This window comes from Canis lupus, chromosome 25, assembly GCF_048164855.1.
Source record: "Canis lupus baileyi chromosome 25, mCanLup2.hap1, whole genome shotgun sequence".
Classification (NCBI taxonomy): Eukaryota; Metazoa; Chordata; class Mammalia; order Carnivora; family Canidae; genus Canis; species Canis lupus.
The window spans coordinates 39,497,804-39,521,342 of record NC_132862.1 but is presented as its reverse complement, the minus strand read 5'-3'; the positions used below and the strand labels follow the sequence as shown (position 1 = coordinate 39,521,342).

General features: G+C 40.5%; 1 protein-coding gene across 4 annotated transcripts in view; it reads right to left on the bottom strand.

Moving 5' to 3' along the window:
• The window catches only part of ANO2 (anoctamin 2), a 343,486-nt gene that overhangs the window by 167,561 nt on the left and 152,386 nt on the right, over positions 1-23,539 (bottom strand). For all 4 annotated transcript variants that reach the window (XM_072799266.1, XM_072799267.1, XM_072799269.1 and 1 more), the window contains one exon: positions 4,505-4,639. In XM_072799266.1, coding sequence (XP_072655367.1) covers positions 4,505-4,639 — 135 coding nt within the window. The remainder of the gene's footprint in view (positions 1-4,504; positions 4,640-23,539) is intronic.

The window sequence follows — 23,539 nt, the reverse complement described above, 5'->3', positions numbered from 1 at the left end:
AGCAATCAGCTGAACCAGAACCCCAAAGTGAGTGGTGTTCTTAATCAGTAACTCATTGCTCACAAGTTAGATGATGCAAGGCTGTGCTGGTGTGAAGGGAGAAGGTGCAACATGGCAATTATTCCAGAAATTCAGACACAGTGTCTGCTGTTAAGGTCTCAGACCTGAAGTGACCTTTTTGTTTTTTAATAAGATGGTTTAGATCAATCAGCCTTTTTTTTTTTTTTTTTTAAACGCTCCAGTCTTCCCTACCCATATAAGCAAGTACCTAATAAATGGAACCAACCCTTTGGTATAAGTAAAGTTCTATAGATATTTCATTCACATGTGGAATTATTTCTCATAAGTCATATTTGTATCTCATATATCAAAGTTGCTGAAGATAAAAGGTACCATTTAAAGTTCCACATAATGTAAATTTTCTGCTTTTGATATCGTCCTAAAGTTATATGAGACATAACCACTGGGGAGAACTGGATGAAGGCCACATTTTTTTTAAAAAAAATGATACATAGATAGTAGACTCCAGGCTTAATGTCAAAATTAGAAACCCTGTAAAGTAACCACAGGAATAGTACAAGTTTTTAATCATGCTTAGGCGTTGGTGACAGACACAGATCCCGGAAGAGTATGAATTTGTTTAGATTCAGTATTAGGATTTAAAGACTATCCTTTTGTTGATAGGGAGTGCTATTTTATGAATTTTCATCAAGTCCATTGAGCCTAGATTTTTGATGGGTATATAATTATGATTAAAGAGCAGTCCTTTTAAAAAAAATTATTCATAATACACTTATTTTTTTCTATTATTTACATATTCATTTATCACATCCCACCTGAATCTGAACAACCAATAACCAAAATTTCAGCTTTACAACATCAATTTCAAACTTTTTTTGACTGTGATCTACAGTTTAAAAGCGATCTTTTATATCAGATTCCAGTATGCAAATATATATATATATTCCCCCTCTCCTCTATAAACATACTTATATAGCTAACTAAAATTTCATGAAGCAATACCCATACTTCCTTCTTGTGATGAGTACTAACATTATATTTCATTCTACTCTTTGCTATCTTATTCTCATTCATTTAAAAAAATAACCATTACACTGATTCTACTATCCACTAATGGGTTGCTATATATAGTTTATGAAATATTATACATTCTGACAGGTAATAAGATACATCTGCGGGGATAATGATCACATTTTACATGCATATATACTATATATGAGTGCATGTGTATAGACACATATTTTTCAGTATGTGTAGACCATGGTCATTTCCAGCTATAATGGTCACCGTCGGATGTATTCCCAGATGGGGAACCAAGGCATACGTCCTAAATCCTGATGTAAACCGGCACTCCGATGGCCCACCCTCTACATTGGCCCTGGCTCTCCATGCACAGTGTAGAGTTTTCTAGTTTGAATCAACCTGAGCCCCAGCTCTCTAGGGATCAAACTGGGCAAGAGAAATGTGGGAGCCATGTTTCCTAAGAAATCACCAAGCAAAGCCAGTTGGCTGCCAAGGAGGATATGAGCCTTCTGGGAGACTTTACATCTTTTTCTTTTTAAGATTTTATTTATTTATTTATTTATTTATTTATTTATTTATTTATTTATTTATTTATGAGAGAGAGAGAGAATACAAGCATGAGCAGGAGGGAGAGGGAGAAGGAGAGGGAGAAGCAGATTCCCGATGAGCAGGGAGCCCAGTGCAGGACTCACCCCAGGGCCCTGAGATCATGACCTCAGCCTAAGGCAGATGCTTAATCCACTGAGCCAGCCAGGTGCCCAAGACTTCACATCTTATGGGAAAAGTAAAGACTTTGGAGTAGGAGACAATTGAGGTCAAATCAGGATTGTAACAATTATTAGTTGCTGTAGTCGGACCAGTTATATGACTGCACTAGCATCAATTTCTCCATCTCTGTTAGGTTAAAATAAAACCAATATAACAGTTTACAACCATGATCTCTACAGGATCAAAGAAACTAGTACATGAGAAACACCCAGCACCATACCTGGCACAAGGCAAGCATTTGGTAAGTATTAGTTTTTCCCTCATGCTAGTTGGCCTGAGGGAGGCAGAACCTCCACCCTATATGTTATGTGATAAAAGTCATAGAATTCCCAGTCAAAACACTGAGCAGCTGGTACTGGAGTGTTATACACAAAAATATCCAAATCCTTGTCTCTTATACCGTTATTTAGCTTTGTTCTAACTATTGGAAACACCAACCCTAGTTTCTAATTTATAAGACCATTTCTGTAGATTATATAGATGGTAACAAGAAGAGATAACTGGTAACTCCTTTCCCCAAAGGAGCCCAGCTCTTGGCCCTTTCTTCAGAATGGCCATTACTTCCTCCAACTACAGTGGACACCCACAGTCTGCCCAGTGTCCTCATTCACCTGGCTGCTGAGGGAACATCCTATTGGTACAATGTGATCCTGCCCCATAGCCACGACTATTGGCCCAGGGCCTATACCCTAATCCAAAGTGAGCCAATAGGACTTTTTCATATGGAACCACTCAAAGAGAAAGCTCTAAGAAACAATACCTATGAGCTATTGGTAGGAATGTTTATATCCAATGGGGAAAATCTGTAGTGAAACAAATACAGGAAAGAACCAGAGATGGGAAATAAACAAGAGTCCCTATTTCCATTGGCCCTTATGCTAGCCACATGCCTGCCACTGTGTTCCCTGATACACCCCAGAATCCTCATAATAGATTCCCCTTCTTTTCTTTTTTCTTTTTCTTTTTCTTCAGCAGTTCATGTTGCATTTCTATCACTTGAAACTGAAAAAGTATTAAAATATATTAACCATGCTTTGGTTTTCAAGGACGGTGCTGAATATGTCAAGAGATTTAAATTCTAAATATAAGTTAAGTGTCTCTCTTGCGACTTGTACTTTATTTCCACATATGTTGATTCTTTCAACAATTATTTATTAATATTCTACTGTGTGCCAAACATTGTCTCCTTGAATCCTCACAACAACATCACTAGGCACATGTTATTATCCCTGTTTACAGCCAAGGGAAAGGAAGGTTCAGGGAATGAAGCTATTCACTCTTACAGCTACTATGTAATGCTGTCCACCCTAAAGGATGCTATTTTTTTTAAGAGAGAGACAGAGAGAGGAGACAGAGTGTGAGCAGGGTGGAGGGGCACTGACCAAGGAAGGGAGAGAATCTGAAGCAGGCTCCACACCCAGCACCAGCCCTGTCAGGACAGAAAATTCTAAGGGATATAGAGAAATGACAGAAGCTGTTGAGACTAATGAGCCAAAAGGATCTTCAGAAGATGAGGATATCTCTGATAGAAGAGCAAGTCCAGAGTTGGCCTCCAGCACCACTCAGTTTCCTCAGGTCAGGCGACCTCAGTTTCTTGAGCCAGTCCCACCATCTAGCACTGCAGTCTTATCTCCTCTGGAGACTCCTCTGGAGTCTTAACTCCTCTGGAGCCTCTGTCGACCAGGCTTCCTCCCAGAGCCCAAGCCCCCTGGCTTCAGGCCCCGTCAAGATCCCCACAAGACTGGACTGAGCCACTATGTGAAATTCTTTAGCTTCTGTGCTAAGATGCCCATGGAGAAGAAGGCTGTTGAGATGGTGGAGAAATGCCTGGACAGGTATTTCCAGCATCTTTTTGATGACTTGGAGGCATTTGCTGCTCATGCTGGCCGTAAGACTGTGAGGCCAGAGGACCTAGAACTGCTGATGCCACGGCAGGGCCTGGTCAACAACCAAGTCTCTCTGCATGTGCTTGTGGAGCGGCACCTGCCCCTGGGGGCTCAATCTCATGACTATAAGACAATGACCTGAGTCAAAATCAAGAGTTGGATGCTTAACTGACTGAGCCACCCCACACCCTAAGTAGGCTATTTTTAAGTGCTACTATTCTTCGAAGACTCTCTTTTCACCATAAGGACCAGCCTTTGTTCCTTCTCTTGGCTCTCCAAGGGCCCCACTCTGGGGCCTGTCCCCTGAAGTTTCTGACTTCTGAACCAGAGGGTGGGCCCTTCTCACTTCCAGAGCTGCCTGCCTCTATGGACAGCCTCACAGAATTTTACCCCATTAGTGTTTGACCATATAGACATGTGATTGCTACCCAATGCCATTCAGCATTTCCCACCTTGGGTCTTATGAGAATCCAGAGAAAAAAGTCATAAAGTGGAGGGGAAAACACATTTCTCAGGCATGGATTTTTTCCACCAGGTAGAATCCAGTTGCCCACATCATACCCTGGCCCTGGAGAAGAGCTTAACTAGGAAAGGGAGGGAGCCGCCCCCAGCGGGCTCTGAAGCCATTCCCAGGCTCTGGAGTTCCCAGATCTGTCTCTGGAGGGAGGTTACGTGTGTGGTAAGGGGAGGAGAGAGTAGAGGGTGAGGACTTTGGAAGGAAGCATGTGAACTGTACTTTCAACTGCAATGAAACTCTAAACTACTGCCATGTGGGAACTGAGGCTTTTTCTTTAAAGTCATCTCACCTGGGAATATCTTCTTCGATTGTTGCACATCCATAAAGAAACACGATCACTCCAATTACAGAAGAAGGAATAAGGAATGACGTATATAATCCCAGCCAGGCAAAATACAGTCCAATTTTTTCTCCAAAATACTTTCTGAAAAAGAAAGAAAATCACAACACATATGACAAACACCATCCATCTCTCCCATTTCAGTTTGTTCTAAACCTGACAACGGGTCAGTGTAAACAAAGAGATGAAAGTTAGGTGGTGCATGAAGGACCTCAGCACAAAGAACCAGTCTCTTCAGTTATGAATTATATTCCCTGGGAATCTCTCTCTCTCTCTCTCTCTCTCACACACACACACACACACACACACACACACACACACACCAGGGAATCCTGGCTATTCACATGAAATAGCCCCTAGAAGGAATCCAGCCCTAACAGCAAACTGAAAATAGGCCATACTATTTTGTCATCTTTACCAGACAAACATGAGGAACACATCATTATCTCATGAGTACCACAGCCCACAGAAAAACACACCTTTTCAGAACTAGCTTATGTGAACAAAACATGCAAATTATCTAGGTGGGCATGTGGACTTACATACACCAACCTTAAATTCATAGAAAAAAGACTAGAAGCATTTTGGTAAAAGATTAGCAATGGTTTCTTTAGCTGATGGGATTACAGGTGGTGTTTATTTCTTTTTTTATCTTTCTGCATTCTGAAACTAATAATATAATAAAAAGATTATTTTAAAGAGAAAATTAATAATCCATTATCTTTTTGATCCCTAGGTGCAGGAAGTTAGTAAATTATCACACAAGGTCTCTAAAACTAAATTTTTCCTTTAAATAAATATTGGTGATGGACACCTGATGAAAAAAATACAAACAACAGAGAAACAGTATATTTTATTTCCAAAGAGGCTCTGACACAAAATACAGTAGGGAGATGGGAGTGCAGCCCACTCTTTGATGTGAGGACAAAAGAATAAGTAGAGTGAGTACAATCTATTTATCTACTACTAGAGGTGCTGCTCCCACCTCAGATATAGACAGTGGTAAGAAAATGTGACTTCCACCTAACAACCAGGGAAATCTGGATAATCTGTGACATCAAACTTTCGTTGAACCCATCAGAGAGTGGAGGCTGCAGGGTAATCATATGAACCGAATTAAAAAAAAAAAAATGACAGGCCCCTCCAAGGAAAGATAGGACATGCAAACAGTTTCAGATTTGGCAGAGCATGGGAGAAAAAGGCCATCGTTATTAAAATGAGTACAAAGAAAAAAAGATATAATCTTGTAAACTCTGAAAGGCTGAGTATAGTTTAGCAGGACAGATTAGAATCACTTAGGAACTCCAGATACAAGAGAGGTTTACACTCATTCACAAGATCCCAGCCGATGACCGCCATCTGGTACTCATGAAGAGGGTAATGGTCAAGGTAGGAAACTGGGAAGGGCCTCTTTAGTTGCAGAGAGGCATAGAAGTACACCCACCTCCCAGCATCATCTCTCATTCAATCACTGAGTGACAACGATCAACAGTCTGCTTTGGGGGAGGGGTAAGAGAGAGGATAACATCCTAGGGTCTATCATACATGTAACCGAAGTCCCAGGAAGATTAAGGGAAGGAGGACAGAAGAAATATTTGAATGGATTATGTCTAAAAAACTTCTCCAAATTAATAAAAAACAACCCAACATAGATCTAAGAACTCCAGAGGATCCCAAGCAGAATAAATATTAAAACCAAAACAGAAACCTACACACCTACACATATCTTAATCAAATCTAAAAAACAAAGATAGAAAATCTTTAATTAAGCTGAAGTGGGGGTGAGGGTGGTGCTGGGGAAGGGAAGATGAGAAAGAGAGGATATTATATGCAAAGGAACAAAGGTTAGATTTACAGTCAATTTCTTGGCAGAAACTATGTAAGCCAGAAGATAATAGAGTGACACCCTTAAAGTATGGAAAGAAAAAAAAAAACTTAACCCAGAATACTACATGAAATAGTGCTCCCATAGGGATAAAACTAGTTCTTTGGAGGCCAAAACCTTTATTACATATTACAGTGTTTTTTAGAGCCACAGAACATAGACGGATATACTGTGTGTGTGTGTGTGTGTGTGTGTGTGTGTGTGTGTGTGTGTGTGTAGTGTCAAAACTTCATGGAGGAAGGCAATAATACATAAAAGGCAGAGAAATATTGGTAACAAGCAAAAATAGTGATGGAATATGGTAAGTTAAAGATGGATTCTGTAAACCCTAGAGCAACCACTGAATTTTAAAAATAAGTATAATTAATAGACCAATGTTGGAGATGAAATGGACCATAAAATATACATATTTGCAAAGAAGTCATGAAAAGAGGAAAAACAGAAACAAACTACAGACAAAACAAATAGAAAACAAATAGCAAGATGGTGGTTTTATAATATAAATACATTAATGATAACAAATGTAAATGTACAAATCCATTTTTATTATAAAGGCATATACAGAAAAAAAGTGAAGAAATGAAAAAAGATATACCATGCAAACATGAATCAAAAGGAAACTGGGACATACAGAGGAGGCTTCAGAACAAAGAATATCACTTGGGATAAAGAGGGGCATCAATGAATGACAACATTATCATTCATTTCATTAGAGAGGCCTTATAATCCTGAATGCATGCAGTAAAATGCATAGATCACCTACATACGTCAAAATGCATAGAATAAAAACCAACTGAACTAAAAGGATGATTAGACAAAATCTCAAGTATAAACTGGAGACACCAACACTTCTCTTTCAAGTAATGGAGAGAACAAAGAGATGTAAAATCAGTTAAGGACACAGAAGTCACCACAAACTAACTTGACCTAACTGATATTTATAGAACAATCCACTGAACAGTAGAAAATACATTCTTTTCAGCAAGAGAGTCCATTTTCTAAGTCATAAAGATTTTTTAAATTTATTTATTCATGAGAAACACAGAGAGGAGAGAGAGAGAGGCAGAGACACAGGCAGAGGGAGAAGCAGGCTCCATGCAGGGAGCCCGACGTGGGACTCGATCCCGGGTCCCTGAAGGCGGCGCTAAACTGCTAAGCCACCCAGGCTGCCCCATTTTCTGAGTCATAAAGTCAATCTAACAAATTTAAAAGGATTGAAGTAATGAAAATTTTATTCCCTGACCACAATTAAGTTAAACTAAAAATCAACAGCACAGGGGATCCCTGGGTGGCCCAGCAGTTTGGCACCTGCCTTTGGCCCAGGGCGCGATCCTGGAGTCCTGGGATCGAGTCCCGCGTCGGGCTCCTGGCATGGAGCCTGCTTCTCCCTCTGCCTGTCTCTGCCTCTCTCTCTCTCTCTCTCTCTCTCCCTCTGTGTGTGTGTGTGTCTATCATGAATAAATAAATAAAATCTTTAAAAAAATAAAAATCAACAGCAGAAAGATATCTGAAAATTTCTACAAATATTTCAAAAGTAAACAACGCCCTTCCAAATAACCCAAGGAAATGTCTAAAAAGAAATAATAAAGGAAATTAGAAAGTATTTTCAATTGTGTTAAAAGGAAAACACAACTCTTCAAAAGTTGTGGGATGCCATTAAAGCAACACTTAGAAATGTATAACATTGAATACTTGTACTAACATAAGAGAGCTCTGAATCAATAAGCTTGCACTTCTACTAGAAAAAGAATAAATTCAATCCAAAGCAAGCAGAAGGAAAGAAATAATAAAGTAGGGAGCACAGATCAGTGAGAATGAAAAACAATAAAGTCAATGAGGGATGCTTGGATGGCTCAGTGGCTGAGCATCTGTCTTTGGCTCAGGTTGTGATCCTGGGGTCCTGGGATGGAATGTCACTTCGGGTTCCCCACAGGGAGCCTGTTTCTCCCTCTGCCTATGTCTCTGCCTCCCTCTCTGTGTTTCTCATGAATAAATAAATAAAATCTTAAAATAAAAAAAGAAAGTCAATGAAACCAAAAACAGGTTGATAGGATCCATAAATTGAGAAATGTTTAGTCAGACTAATCAAGACGATGAATGATAAAACATAAATTACCAATATGGGGAATGAAAGAAGGGACATCACTACAGTTCCTATTTCCATGCCCATGTGATACTGTGAGCTGCCTCCTCATAGGTGCTCATCTTGCCTTCCCTTCTAGTCCACATCCCTTCTGGAAGAAAAGTAGGAAAATGAGAAGGCAGGAGAGACATAAGATATAACAAACACAAACTGCCCTAGCGCTCCAGTCTTGATTGTCTTATTTGGCTCCACTTTTAATTCTCATTACATCTTTTTCAAATGATAAAACTGAAGCTCTCTGGATAAAGAGACTTGTCCAAGGTCACATGCCTAGTGCCTGGCAAAGCAAGCATCTGCCCCCTTGTCATCAGACCCTGCCATATCTAGTGCTCTTGCCAGGATAACAACAGGAGCCATGATGACTGAAATTTATTGAGAGCTAATTCTTTGCCAAGCTCTGCTTTTAGAAGATTCTAAATAGTCTCAATTTTTAGTCCTCACAACTCTATGAGGTAGTGTGTTATTATCTTCCAATTATAGATGAGAAAGTGATGTAGAAGATTAACCCAAGGTCACCTGGCTGGTAAGAAAGCAGAGACAAGACTCAAATTCAGTGAGGCTAACTTGAGATTGCAGCTCTTAACCTCCACAGTACACTGACTTTTAGGAAGGACTTAGAGACATGGGGACATGCCCAGGGAAAATCTGCTGAGTTGGAGAAAGCACAAACCTACCTATCCCCATCCCCCATCCTCTGCCATCTTCTCCTGTTCTCTTCCAGCTCTGAAGCCAGATCACCACAGAATCACATCTGAGGCATTCAATCATGCAGAGACATAGATTTCTCTGACCACCCTCTTAACCCATATAATCTACAAATCTTTTCTCCCATTGCTTTCCAGACTTACGCTTAAGGAGCTGATCTGATAAATTAAATCTTACAGGGGTACTTTGTCGCTTCTTCCAGGAAATAAATGACATTTCAAACTTCATGAAAACACAATACCTTCACCCATTAAAAGGAAGAGATAGGGTATTTTGAGGGACTCTTCTAACTATTCCACATAAGCAATTTACTCCTCTTTTTTACCATAAAAGTACTGCTGGCCAGAAAGGTAGACAGGAAGCCCATACACAGAGCCTAGATACCTTGCAAAGGAAGGTAGCGAGGTCAAAATGTATTAGGATTAATAATAGATGGAACAAAGAAGAAAAAAGAATCATTTATATCATTTAAGGGCAACAGTTTAGTAGTGAAAAATTCAGATGTCTTCAGGAGCCAAGCAGAAAACATAAATGACTGAAGCAGACCAAACACTACCAATAATAGCACCACCAGTAGGACACTAGAAGGCTTAGTACTATCTACAGGGACCAGTAATTAGTCAGCTCTAGCAGTCCAGGGTGACATGTGAAAAAATGGGGAAATATTGCCAGATCCTACAATTTTCCAAGAAAAGCTGGAAATCTGTATTTCTCCTAACTTTTCAATGTTGGCAACTAATTCAACTGGAAAAAATATGTGGAGGCCAAACAAAAACATCCAAGGACTGGACAATGTCTATGGGATATCAGCTGGTGCCCTCTCTGGTATAGCAGAGCTCACAGAACAGGGGCTCTGAAGTGAGGAGAGCTAGCATGAACATGCCCTCTGCTGTTCCCTAACTTGGGAAAGTCTTTCCACTTCTCTAGGTTTCATTTTCTTTTCACTTAAAAATATGTTAATGTAGGGGATCCCTGGGTGGCTCAGCAGTTTAGCGCCTGCCTTTGGCCCAGGGCACGATCCTCGAGTCCCACGTGGGGCTCCCGGCATGGAGCCTGCTTCTCCCTCCCTGTGTCTCTGCCTCTCTCTCTCTCTCTCTCTCTCTCTCCTCTCTCTCTCTCTATGTCTATCATAAATAAATAAATCTTTTTAAAAAAATATGTTAATGAAAGTGCAATGAGCAAGGTAGAGGAGGACATAGTAAGCAAGTAATAAATGTTAACTAATAAATGTTATGAATGACATTTATTCTAAAAGTCCATGTGATCTACTACATTAAAATGAAAATTTTCTGTTCAAATGGTATTCTTAAGTGAGTAAAAAGACAGGCCAAGGAATAGGGGAAAAAATATGTGTATATGTGGACTTGTATCTGGAATACATAAAGAACTTCCATAGATCAATAAGAATTATGAATCCAACAGAAAAAAATCTTTTCATTAAAAAGATATCCATTTGGGGTGCCTGAGTGGCTCAGTCACTTAAGCACCAAACTCTTTATTTCAGCCCAGGCTATGATCTCAAGGTCATGAGATCAAGCCCTGGCTTGGGCTCCACATGCTTAAGTTTCTCTCTCCTTTCCCTCTGTCCCACTCCCACTAAAAAAAAAAAAGATGCCCAATTGACCAATAAACATATGAAAAGGTACTCAACCTTTCTAATCATCAGATCATCAGGGAAAAACAAATGAAACCACAACACAATACCTCTACATAGTCAAGAGAATGGTAAAAATGAAAAAGAGGGGAAATACCAAGTCTTGGCCAAACGTGGAGAAACCAGAATGCTTACACAGTGCCAGTGGGATGTATATAGGTAGATCCACTTTGGAAAAACTGCTGGGCAGTATCTACTACAGCTGAGCAAGGGCCCCAGTGATGCAACAACTCTCTTCCTAAGTATATGCCCAACAGAAAAGCACACATGTGCGCTAAGAGATACATACAGGAACATTCACAGCAGCACTATTTATAATAGCCCCAAACTGGAAACCCCCCAGATGCCTATAAGCAATAAAATGAATAAATACGTTGTGCTATACTTGCCCAATGGAATGGGAGTTAACACATTACAAGAACATGCAACTATATGGATAAATTCCATCAACACAACATGGAGCAAAAGAAGCCACACACTAAAATATATATTTAATTATTCTATTAATATAAAGTTGAAAAACAAACATTATATGTTCTCATTCATTTGGGGAATATAAATAATAGTGAAAGGGAATATAAGGGAAGGGGGAAGAAATGTGTGGGAAATATCAGAAAGGGAGACAGAACGTAAAGACTGCTAACTCTGGGAAACGAACTAGGGGTGTTGGAAGGGGAGGAGGGCGGGGGGTGGGAGTGAATGGGTGACGGGCACTGGGGGTTATTCTGTATGTTAGTAAATTGAACACCAATAAAAAAAAATAAATATAAAAAAAAAAAGAAAAACAAAATAACTGTGCTAGGAGTCCAGATAGTAGGGCCAATCATATTCTTCCTTGATCTGCACACTAGTTGTATGGGTATGTTCAGGTTGCAAGAATTCAGTGAGCTGTATATTTATTGCATATACAGCTTTATATAAGTATATTATGTTTTGATTTTAAACTGGTTTTATTTTTAAATTTTTATTGATTTTTTTTTAGTGTAGTTGATATACCATGCTACACTAGTTTCAGGTATAAAACAGTGATTTAACAACTTTCAGCATTACGCTATGCTCCCCACAGTGTAGCTACCATCTGTCACTGCACCATGCTATTACAATATCATTTACTATATTCCTTATGCTATGCCTTTTATTCCTGTGACTTACTCATTCCATAACCGGAAGCCTGTTCTCCCACTCACCTTCACCCATTTTGCCCACGCTCCCACTGGCAATCATGAGTTTGGTCTCTGTGTTTACAGGTCTGATTCTTCTGCTCTTTGTTTATTCATTTGGTGTGCTTTTGTTCTTTTGGTTCCACATATGAGTGAAATCATATGGCATCTGTCTTTCTCAATCTGACTTATTTTGCTTAGTATAATACCCTTTAGGTCCATCCATGTTGTTGCAAATATCAAAATCTCATCCCTTTTAATGGCTGTGTGATATTCACACACACATACACACACACATATACACACGCCACATCTTCCTATCCATTTATCAGTGGACTCTTCGGTTGCTTCCATAGCTTGGCTATTGTAAATAATGCTGCAAAGGCAAGAGGTACATATATGCTTTTGAATGAGTGTTTTCATTTTCTTTGGGTGAATACTCAGTAGTGGAATTATCAGATCATTTGGTATTTGTTTTTAATTTCTTGAGGAAACTCCATACTGTTGTTAACCCACAGTACAGTGGCACCATTTGCATTTCCACCAACGGTGCACAAGGATTCCTTTTGCTCCACATCCTTGCCAACACTGGCTATTTCTTGTTTTTTAATTTTAGCCATTCTCACAGGTGTGAAGTGATATCTCATTGTGGTTTTGATTTGCATTTCCCTGATGATTAGAGATGTTGAACTTTTTATGTGTCTTTTGGCCATTTGTATGCCTTCTTTGGGAAAAGGTCTGTTCAGGTCCTCCACTCATTTTTTAATTGGTTATTTTTTTTTTTTGGTGTTGTCTTTGGTCTTAATATGTTTTGGATATTAACCCCTTGTCAGATATATCATTTGTAACTATCTTCTCCCATTCAGTAGGTTGTCTTTTAGTTTTATCATTTCCTTCACTTTACAGAAGCTTTTAATTTTGATGTAGTTTATTACTGCTTTTGTTTCCCTTGCCTTAGGAGACATGTCTGGAAAAATCTTGGTATGGCCAAGGTCAGAGATGTTACTGCCTGTGCTCTCTTCTAGAATTTTTATGGTTTCAGGCCTCACACTTAGGTCTTTAATCCATTTTGAGTTTATTTTTGTGTATGGTGTTAGAAAGTAGTCTAGTTTCATTCTTTACATATAGCTGTCCAGTTTTCCCAACATCATTTACTAAAGATCCTCTTTTTCTCCATTGCATAAATTCTTGCTTCTTTGCCATAGGTTAACTGACCATATAATCATGGGTTTAGGGATGCCTGGGTGGCTCAGCAGTTGAGCATCTGCCTTTGGCTCAGGACATGATCCTTGTCCCGGGATCGAGTACCACATTGGGCTCCCACATTGGGCTCCCTGTGGGGAGCCTGTCTCTGCCTCTCTCTCTGTGTGTCTCTTGTGAATAAATAAATAAAATCTTTTTTAAAAATCATGGGTTTATTTCTGGGCTCTCTATTCTGTTCTATTGATCTATGTGTCTATTTTTGTGCCTGTACCATACTGTTTTGATTACTACTGCCTTGTAGCATATATTGAGATCTGGAAATGTGATACCTCTAACTTTGTTTTTCTTTCTCAAGACTGGAAGGACTATTCACCACAATCAAATGGGATTTATTATGAGGATGCAAGAATGGTTCAATACTCACAAATCAATCAACCTGATACATCTCATCAACAAAATGAAGGATGATAATCATATGATCTTATCACTAGATGCAGAAAAAGCATTTGACAAAATATCAACATCAATTCATGATAAAAAAAAACTTCAACAATGTAGAGTTAGAAGGAACATATCTCAAAACCCACAGCTAACATCTTAATACAGAAAAACAGAAATTTTCTTCTAAGATGAAGAACAAGACAAGGATGTTTATTCTCACCACTTTTAAACACAATACTGGAAGTCCTGGCCACAGCAATCAGGTATGAAAAAGAAATTAGAAGTATCCGTATTAGCAAAGATGTTGTTAACCTGTCACTATTCGCAGATGACATGATAGTATATATAGAAAACCAAAAAAAAATTAGAAATAATAAATGAATTCAGTGAAGCTTTAGAATACTAAATTAATACCCCAAATCAGTAGCACTTCTATAATTAATAACAAAGTAGCAAAAAGAGAAGTTAAGAAAAAAATTCCATTTACAACTGCACCAAAAAAAAAAAAAAAAAAAAACTCCATAAACTTAACTGAAGAGGTAAAACACCTATACTCCAAAAACTATAAAACACCAATGAAGGGAAATTGACCTAACTCTGGGAAACGAACTAGGGGTGTTAGAAAGGGAGGTGGGCGGGGTTGGGGGTGACTGGGTGACGGGCACTGAGGGGGGCACTTGATGGGATGAGCACTGGGTTTTATTCTATATGTTGGCAAATTGAACACCAATAAAAAATAAATTTAAAAAAATAAAATAAAACTGATCTTAGTAGTTCTACTTTAAAAAAAAAAAGAAAAGAAATTGAAGATGTTGCAAACAAACAGAAAGCTATTCCATGTTCATGGATTAAGTGAATTAATATTGTTACAATGTCCATATTACCAAGCAATCTATAGATTTAATGTAATTCCTATAAAAATGCCAACAGCATTTTTCACAAAACTACAATAAGTGATACTAAAACTTGTATGGAGCCACAAAAGACCCCAAATAGACAAAACAATCTTAAAAAGATTTTTAAAAGACACCGTATGTCTTCTAATCTACAGGCCAGCAGATTCCCTGAAGATCATCTCATCCATTCTCTTGCCTTCAAGCCAAGTGGCATATAGTCCACATCATGTGTACATGTCATTCGGGCCCAGTCTGTCACCAGACCTGAACAGTGAGTTTTTACCTTAATGAGGCACAGAAAGCCATGCTAACAAAAGACAAGACTTCCAGAACTAGATTGCCAACCCTGAAGTGCAAGGTTGGCATTTGGCTGGGTAGCTCAAGCAGCGATGGAGGTTGAATGTTGCTTGCACCATTCCCAAGCAATCAGATCAGAAGCAGAGCAGACATGCCAGCAGGGTGTGTTCCAGGGGAGCTGGCCCTGTCAGCCGGAGGGGGGCAACTTCTGCTCTCAACTCCTGCCAAGCCTGCATCAGCCTGACAGGATGGCAAGCACATCACCTTCCTTCCTAGTCTTATGAAAAGCTCAGGCTTTCCCAGCCCCTCAGGAGACAGACTGTGGGCAGCTGCAGGGGTGCCAAAGAAAAAGTTCGAAGACTTTAATTAGAGTTCATAATTGTTGGTTCTCTGGAAGACAGCCTGGAAATTCTCAGGAACAGAAGAAGCTAGGCAAGCTAGCAAAGGCCTCTCCTTGGTGATACCATGAGATGGGGCCAATGAGGTTTCTTACCAATGTTTCTTTTCTGTCCCCTCAACTCTTGAAAATAATGTAAGTGGACTATGGTTGTATAAGGGGTCAGCACTGGAGAGCAAGAGAAGAAATGCAACATTTATTCAGCATGCACCATATGCCAAGCTCTGGGTTAAGTGCTTTCTACACAATATGTAATTTAATGCTTGCAAAACGTTACAAGGCAAGTTAAAAATTAGTGTTGGAATTAAAGTTATATTCAGATGAGCAAAACAGTTAAAGGTGAGGTTTTTAAAAAATTATTTATTTATTTGAGAGAATATGCACAACAGAGGGCACAGCAGGACAGTCAGAAGGGAGAAGGAAAAGCAGACTCCCCACTGAACAAGGAGCCCAACACAGGGCTCCATCCCAAGATCCCAGGATCATGACCTGAGCTGAAGGTAGATGCTTAACTGACTGAGCCACCCAGGCGCCCCAAAGGTGACTTGGTTTTGTCAGGTTTTTTAAAAGTCTCCTTAGGATAAATATACAGTCAATTTGAGGTTCAAGCTCCCTGTTGGAACTGTCTTGCCCCGCTCAAGGAGATACCCCACACCATCCCCTTCACAAGATAGAATTTAGGTGAGGAGGAAGTGTGTGCATCCTTCAGATGGAAGAGCAGAGGGGGGCTTCTGGGAATTTCCTGGTCTAGACCTTAGAGCCTTGTGCTGGTCCCTGCTACTCAGTAGCTGAGCTGGGCTGGCCTGGCCCCCAGTATGGTGCAGGCATCCACCAGGGCATAGGCAGGCTAGCAGGGTCCTACTGGGGAATCCAGCTGGCACCTCCAAGCATGTGCTACCTCTTCCTTGTCCCAGTCATAGCCTCTTCAAGTCAGTGGGTTTCATGAAAACCTCTGGATCATCCAAACTGCATCTATGGTCTGTAGGATTTAGGAGGCGCTGTTTCAGGCTCAGCTATTCCTAGTCAGCTGCCTGCGCAGCATCATGAACACTCGCACCATGCTGGATGATGGGCTTCTCTAAAGAACTTGTCATTTCCACAGGCTGCATTCTAAGATACTAGGTGCAAACCCTGGGCACTAGGATTCACCCCCAAAATATTAGGTGCTTCCACTCCCCTTACTTCCACCCCCTACTCCTACTCCAGAACCATTTGACCCCAAAGCAGGGAAAGCACCAGAATAATGACCTCTCAAATCTTACCCTTCTACATATTTCTATTTCTCTCTTACAACAATCTTCCTTCATTGGAAAAGTTTATATTCCCTTTCTGCCTGATGGGAATCTCCCCATGTCTTATCCCCACCCCTAAGGAGTGGGGGATTCCTAAGGAGTACTGCTCCCTCTTATCTTCCCTGGGGCTAGGAATGGTGAGGGTGGGTAGCAGAAAGGTTTTTGGACAAGAAATCCAAGAAGAGAATCTGTATCAAAAGACATTTCAAACATTCTCTGTACAGATATGTGTTATAGTCATTAAAGATTGGTGCTTATTGGGATGCCTGGGTGGCTCAGTGGTTGAGCGTCTGCCTTCGGCTCAGGTCATAATCCTGGGATCCAGGGATTGAGTCCCTCACCAGGCTCCCCAAGGAGCCTGCTTCTCCTTCTGACCATGTCTCTGCATCTCTCTCTGTGTCTCTTATGAATAAATAAATAAAATTTTTTAAAAAAAGAATGGTGCTTATCAGTTTCTTTTCTTAGGACTCATAATCCCAATACAGACATGCTCATGAGAAAGGACTCATGGTCACAGAACATCAGATTCTCCAGACCTCCCCTTATCCCACCTCCCAGCTTCTGCCTTCTGATCACTGGCCTGGCAATCCAGGGCCTGAACCCATCTCTGTGTGGGGGTCCCACTAGTTGAGGAGTAACAGCTGGATTGTCATCCTTCTGCCAAAGCTGACTGCAGGAGCCAGGCTGCCTCCCCCTCTCCTGGGCACAGGCCAGCAGACATAGTAGCTGGCTCTTCCAATCAATAATGATGGGCACTGAGGGGGGCACTTGATGGGATGAGCACTGGGTGTTATACTATATGTTGGCAAATCAAACTCCAATAAAAAAAAATACAAAAAAATAAAAATTAAAAAAAAAATAATGGAGGACCAGAAGGCTTTTGGTTCTTAGCCCTCCCAGAAAGGCCAAGAGAAGGCCTCCTTCTGAAAAGAGCATTTTGTAAATATGAGGCAAATTCAGAAAGTAGACTGAAAAAAGGGCTAGGCTTCAGGGCTGTGAAAACCCGGCTTGGCTCAAGTCCTGACATTAAGAGACAACACAGATGCCAGTTAATGGCATGAGAATGCTTCAGAAGTTCCAGAGGGGAAAAAAACACTCCTTGGAATTAGAGCACACTATGTCCATGACACTCTCCTGAGCCACTTCTGTCAAGTGTCTCCCTCTCCCCTACCAAGTCCTCTATTTTAAAAGGTTTCCAAATAAAGAACTACTGTATGAAGCCAGGGAAGCTGCAGGCCTAGGCCCAGGAGTCAGAATTGGCTGGGCTGGTGTGGCCCATCACTGGCCCTGCAAGCAGCAGATGTGTCTGGACAATGCAAATAAGATAGAAGATGGGGTAGGGCCAGGGACCAGAAGTTCCAGATGCCATGCTCAGGGTCAAACAGAGAAGAGAGGTGCAGGCGACAGGTAGGTAAATTAGGCAGACAAAAAAATCAGGGCTAGGAAAGTGAGTTAAAGTGGAAAAAACAAGGCAGGGGTAAAAAACAAGCTCCAGAAGCCAGAACCAAGATTCTGTCAACCAAGCTTTGGCAGGATTCTCTCCAGAGCCCAGGAGAAATATTCAAGACAAGTGCTGAACCTGGGTCTTTCCACTTGTCTGTGGATTTCTTTCAGCAGTTGGGTGGACCTCTGAAAGAAAACACAGACCACAAAATAAAAGAAATGAAACTATCTCTATCTCTGATTGTCTACTTCATTCCAGGTACGCTGGGAAATGCTCTCATGCATTCTCTCCTATGATCCTCACAAGAATCCTGTGAGTGAATGAATGCCGGGCTTGGCAAAAATGGTGTCCTTGTGTAAATGAAAAGGCTCCTTCCTCTGGGAATACACAATACCACATCAAGGCACAAGGCTTGGAGAGAGAGTGTGATGTGGATTCCCATCCCCACTTGCCCCGTCAGCTGGAGACCTATGGGTAAGGCACAAAATTCACAAGTCTGTGTGTAGCCCTAGAAGTAGGCTTTATATCCCCATTTAATAGATGAAAGGATGGGAACTCAAAAGTCTAACACCTTATCCAAGAGGATGAAGCCATTTGGCTGTGGATGCAATATTCCAACTCTAATCCACTGAGGACCAAAAGCCCCTGCTCTCAATTACCACACCATATCACAAAGCAGAGAGGAGTGCCTTTCAGGAAGCCCTTCCAAGAGTTATCAGCAATGGCAGTAGATTCCCAACAACCCTAAAATAGTCAAAAAGCCTCATTTCCCAGCTGTGTGATCTATCTCCAGTTCATGAGATGAAACCAGAGAAAAAAGCAAAATGATTGGTATTTTTCTAGTTTGTTGGTTTTCAAACTCACGACTCCACCAGCTGAACTGACACTTCCTTTATGGGTGGCTAAGAGTTTCGAGGTCAACACAGCCAAAGTGCAACTCTTGGTTTCTCTACCTCTCTGCCACTCTTCAACTGTCCTCCCCAGTCTTCCACATTTCAGGACACAGAACCATGTGCTTTTGACAAAAACATGGAAGACCATCAACTGTTTATCACATTCCACATTCAGTCCATCAGCAAATTTCTGTACACTCCACTTTCAAAAATATACCAAATCCAACCACATCTCACCATCTCCACCACTCACATCCTGGCCCTACTGCTCTAATCCCTCTCCTGGAGTCACTTTTCCCTTTTCCCTACAATCTCTGCACTACACAGAAGACAAGAATCTTTTAAAACATCTCTCAGACTCATTAATCCTCTGCTCCAGGTAATTGTATGACTTTATATAACATGCACAATAATAGCTGAAAATGTTTTCATAACCTACAGCTCTGACTCCAAGCCCCTTATCCCCTTGAAATAAGTCCAATTCCATTTTCTCCTGCTGCTCCCCATTCCCCTTTGGCTTTGCTCCAGCTCACTTGGCCCTCTTGTTCCTCAAGCACACCACATCTGCTCCCACCTCAAGGCCTTTGCTATGGCTGGGCCTTGGTCAGGGAAGCCCCTTCCCTCAGACCTTCTCATGCTACTTCCTTAGAAAGGCCTTCCATGATCTCCCCCAACCCAAATGTCACCCAATATCTGGCCTTGCTTCATTCTTCTTCATAACACTTCTCATTACCTAACATTGTTTCCTAAGCCTATTGGTGTTTGGGTCCATCTCTGCTGCTAGAGTATAGGTTTCACGAGAGCAGAGACATTTTCTATCCTGCTCACAATTGCATCCTTGGTGTCTGGAATGTGTCTGACACACAGAAGTGACCTCATAAGCATTTGTTTAGTGGATGATGAACTCCTCACAATCACCCTGTGTGGTGATTATCAGGCCTATCCCTCTTCACTGCATGAGCTGAGAACAACTCTGAGAAACTGAGTCACTTGTATCATCACGCAGCTAACAAGAGAAGAATCTGCACTCCATCTCAGGGCTGGCTGATTTCCAACCTACAGTCATCCCACAGGCATGTCTGTAACCCCTGACATGCCTCTCTTTGATAACAGAGTAGATGATAAGGCAGGCTGGAGCTTCCTGGTTTACTAAGTATTATGATTTGTTTTCTATTTTAATTAAAAAAAAAAACTAAAAAAGAACTCTAAGCCTCATCTAAAATAGAATTCACAGGATGCTTGGGTGGCTCAGTGTTTGAGTGTCTGCCTTCACCCCAGGTCATGATCCTGGGGTACTGGAATCGAGTTCCACATCAGGCTCCCCATAGGGAGTCTACTTCTCTCTCTGCTTATGTCTCTGCCTCTCTCTGTGTGTCTCTCATGAATAAATAAATAAAATCTTAACAATAAATAAACAAACAGAATTCGCTGCTCAGCGGTTTAGAATACCCTATGACCCAGAAGCACACTCTCATTGGAGAAGCCAGGATGGCATCTGTTTCAATTTCTATTTGCAAAAAAAAAGTATATAAAATGATTATGCAGACATTTTCTGTTTATTAATGAGCAGCAAGCAGACCTCCAGGACCCATCAGAGGGGGATTTCAGACACATACTTGATGCCTAGTCCCCCGATCACTTATCACTTAGTGGTTTTGACCATTTAAAATTGTTTCCATTTTCAGTCTTAAATATTTATTTTTTTTACCCACAACCAATATTTAAATAAAGATGGAAACAGAAGGAATACTGATGTTGAAATATAACATGTTAATGGAGAACATTAAAATGGCAAGAAAGAAATCAATAAATTTACCTTTAGGTGATATTCACACAGATCCATAAACTGCATACCACTGATCAAAATTATGACATATAATTTCAAAATATGACATATAAAGATATTCTCATTGCCAAAACTCAATGTTAAAAGGTGGGAGGAGCTAGTATATCCAATTATATCCAATTGACTTTTCATGTATTGAGAGTTAAGGGTTGTCCCCAATTACTACATTCATCTGCAGAGAAGTCCTTGCAAAAGTAACCTAAAACTTTCTCTTTTAGCTCTTAAATTGGGAATGAAGAATAATATTAAATTTTGAACTCAAACTACAACATACTAAATTTCAAGTCACAAGAGTGTTTTTCTATTTGGAAAATGTAACATGATAATAAAATCTAACCTTTTAATATACATCATTACCCAAACCAAGATGACACACTCTGCTACTTAAAAATGTATTTGTTGGGACATGTTTTTCTTTTCTTGCATAATTTAATGTGATAACATAAACATTGTGTACTATGTTTATCAAAAAAGAATAAACTTATCTTTATGTATGAGTATTATAAAAGATTATATGCAATGAATTTTATAGTATAATATCCATTAATATTCATTTAAAATAAAATACTTTTACTTAGAATCATTTCTTCATCATATTCCATAAAATACTGACTTAAAAACAGTTCTTAAGCAGGTTTAGGATATTGGAGATCCACTGCCGTGAAGGTAGTCTGTGTAGAGCTACACACCTACCCTCCACCCACCCAGCTCCACATGGTCTGTGCCCCATGAGGGTGGCCTCAGTGGAGAGAGTCAACCAGGTCTCCTGTTTCTCTGGCTTCTGGGTTGGCCAATGGAAGGCATCAGCAGGAAATCAAAGGATAGGGGAATAAAGACAGTGGGGCACTTTTTCCCCCCAACCATCTGGCCACAAAGCCCTGGGCTGGCAGTGGGGCCACAGTGCCCATCAGGAGCCTCTCCTGCACAGTGGCTCCAGCCACAGCCCTCTTTGAGTTCTATAACCACAAATTCCTCTTGCCCTTTTGGCCCTGGAGGTACTAACAGCTCCCCACTGTTGCTGATACCTAGAGTGCCTTCCCATCCTCTCTAGATTTCCCTTAATCAATTACCCATTTGAATGTGTCACCTATTTCCTAAATAATACAAGGTTCAAAAGTCAAAAAAGAATGTGAGGAGAGTTAGAAGTTGCTGATCTGTTACAATCCTCTCATTTTACAGATTAGGGAACTGAGGACATTATCAGACTTGTCCAAAACTCCCACCAAAAACAAGGAATAGCCACCATGAGAGAACAGAATTTGATGCAGGGACAATAGAGACTCATATGAGTTAATACACATGAATTGCTTGAAACATCACTTGGTACATAGTAAATGCTCAGAAATGTTAGGTAGCTAGCATGATTATCACCATCGTCGTCGTCATGTGCTAATTCCCAGTCTAGTTAGGAAAAGGGGGACATGGTCTTAAAAATACATAATCCTTCTGGCATAAGGATTCTAAAATTAATTCTATTTGGTAGGTGGGGAAACCAAAGCCCAGAAAGGCCCTGCTCAAGGCAGGACCACTGCCACCTTCAGCATGAATGAGAAAGAAGTGCCAAGGCTCATGACTTGGTGACAACATGGAGTGAATTCCAGCCCCCTAATACTCCCTCGGCCAGATGCCCTGTTCAGCTCTGCACAACTGTCACAGAATGGTCCTGCTTCAAGGTCTCCCAGCAACTAGTTGTCACTGTTAAATGCAAGTGACCTTCATCTCATTGAGCAGTCACAAATATCCACTGAGACAGCATATGAGAAGTGCTTTAAGAATTTTAAAGCAGAAGGTTCCAGCAAAAATTGCTGTGGCTTCCTTACTCCACATTCCTTCAAAAAGAAAAGAGGCCAGAGATTAGAATAAGAAGAGGTTGGAGAACTGTTTTGACTTCACTATTCCATAATGTGTGTGGGTGGCAGAAAAAAATAAGCCTTTTTTTCCCGTATGACAAAAAAAAAAAGAAAAGAAATCATTCTTCAGTGTTCTTCAATATTCTCAGGGGGAAAGAAAGACCAGCACTAGGATGTGTAACAATCATGCCAACAAACCTGTTATATTTCATGTTGAAAGGTTGAAGAAGAGAACATCTTTATACAAAGCACAGCTTTTACTATAAGCTCATGGACAATGTTGGTATTGATGTTTTTGAAGAACACCTGACATCATGGTGGAACCTCTAGAAGAGCTCAATCGGATCCCAGCCCTGCCAAACCACGTCTGCTCATTACCAAGACATAGGCCATGGCTGTCGTGAGCTTCTGCAGCTCACACTCATGGGTTCATCCATGTGAAAACTTAACTGAAGCCTGGTTATTTTTCTTTCTGATTCAAGGTACACTTCTTAGCTTAAAAATAACCCTGTTTGTTCTGCCATTGGGCACTGCACCTCTTCTTGAGGACTTCTTTTTTCCCTGAATTTGTTCCCCTCTCATCCACCAAGAAGGGAAGAAAAGAACCTATAATAAGCACCTACCCTGCTTTTTACATACATAGAGAAGTTAATCCCTACCCTCTGAGTTAGAAATTATCCTCCCATTTGCAGATAAGGAAAACAAGTATGGGAGAATCCCATGCCCCAGATCCATACCCATTAGCTACACACCTGAATTTCCACCAGATGTCTATTTTGAGAGTCTTTGATCTTTTCCACTGCCCCACTGTACCAACTCCAAATCCCTTCTTTCCTCCACTAACTTTAGAATATGATTCTCTAATGAGAATCTAATGC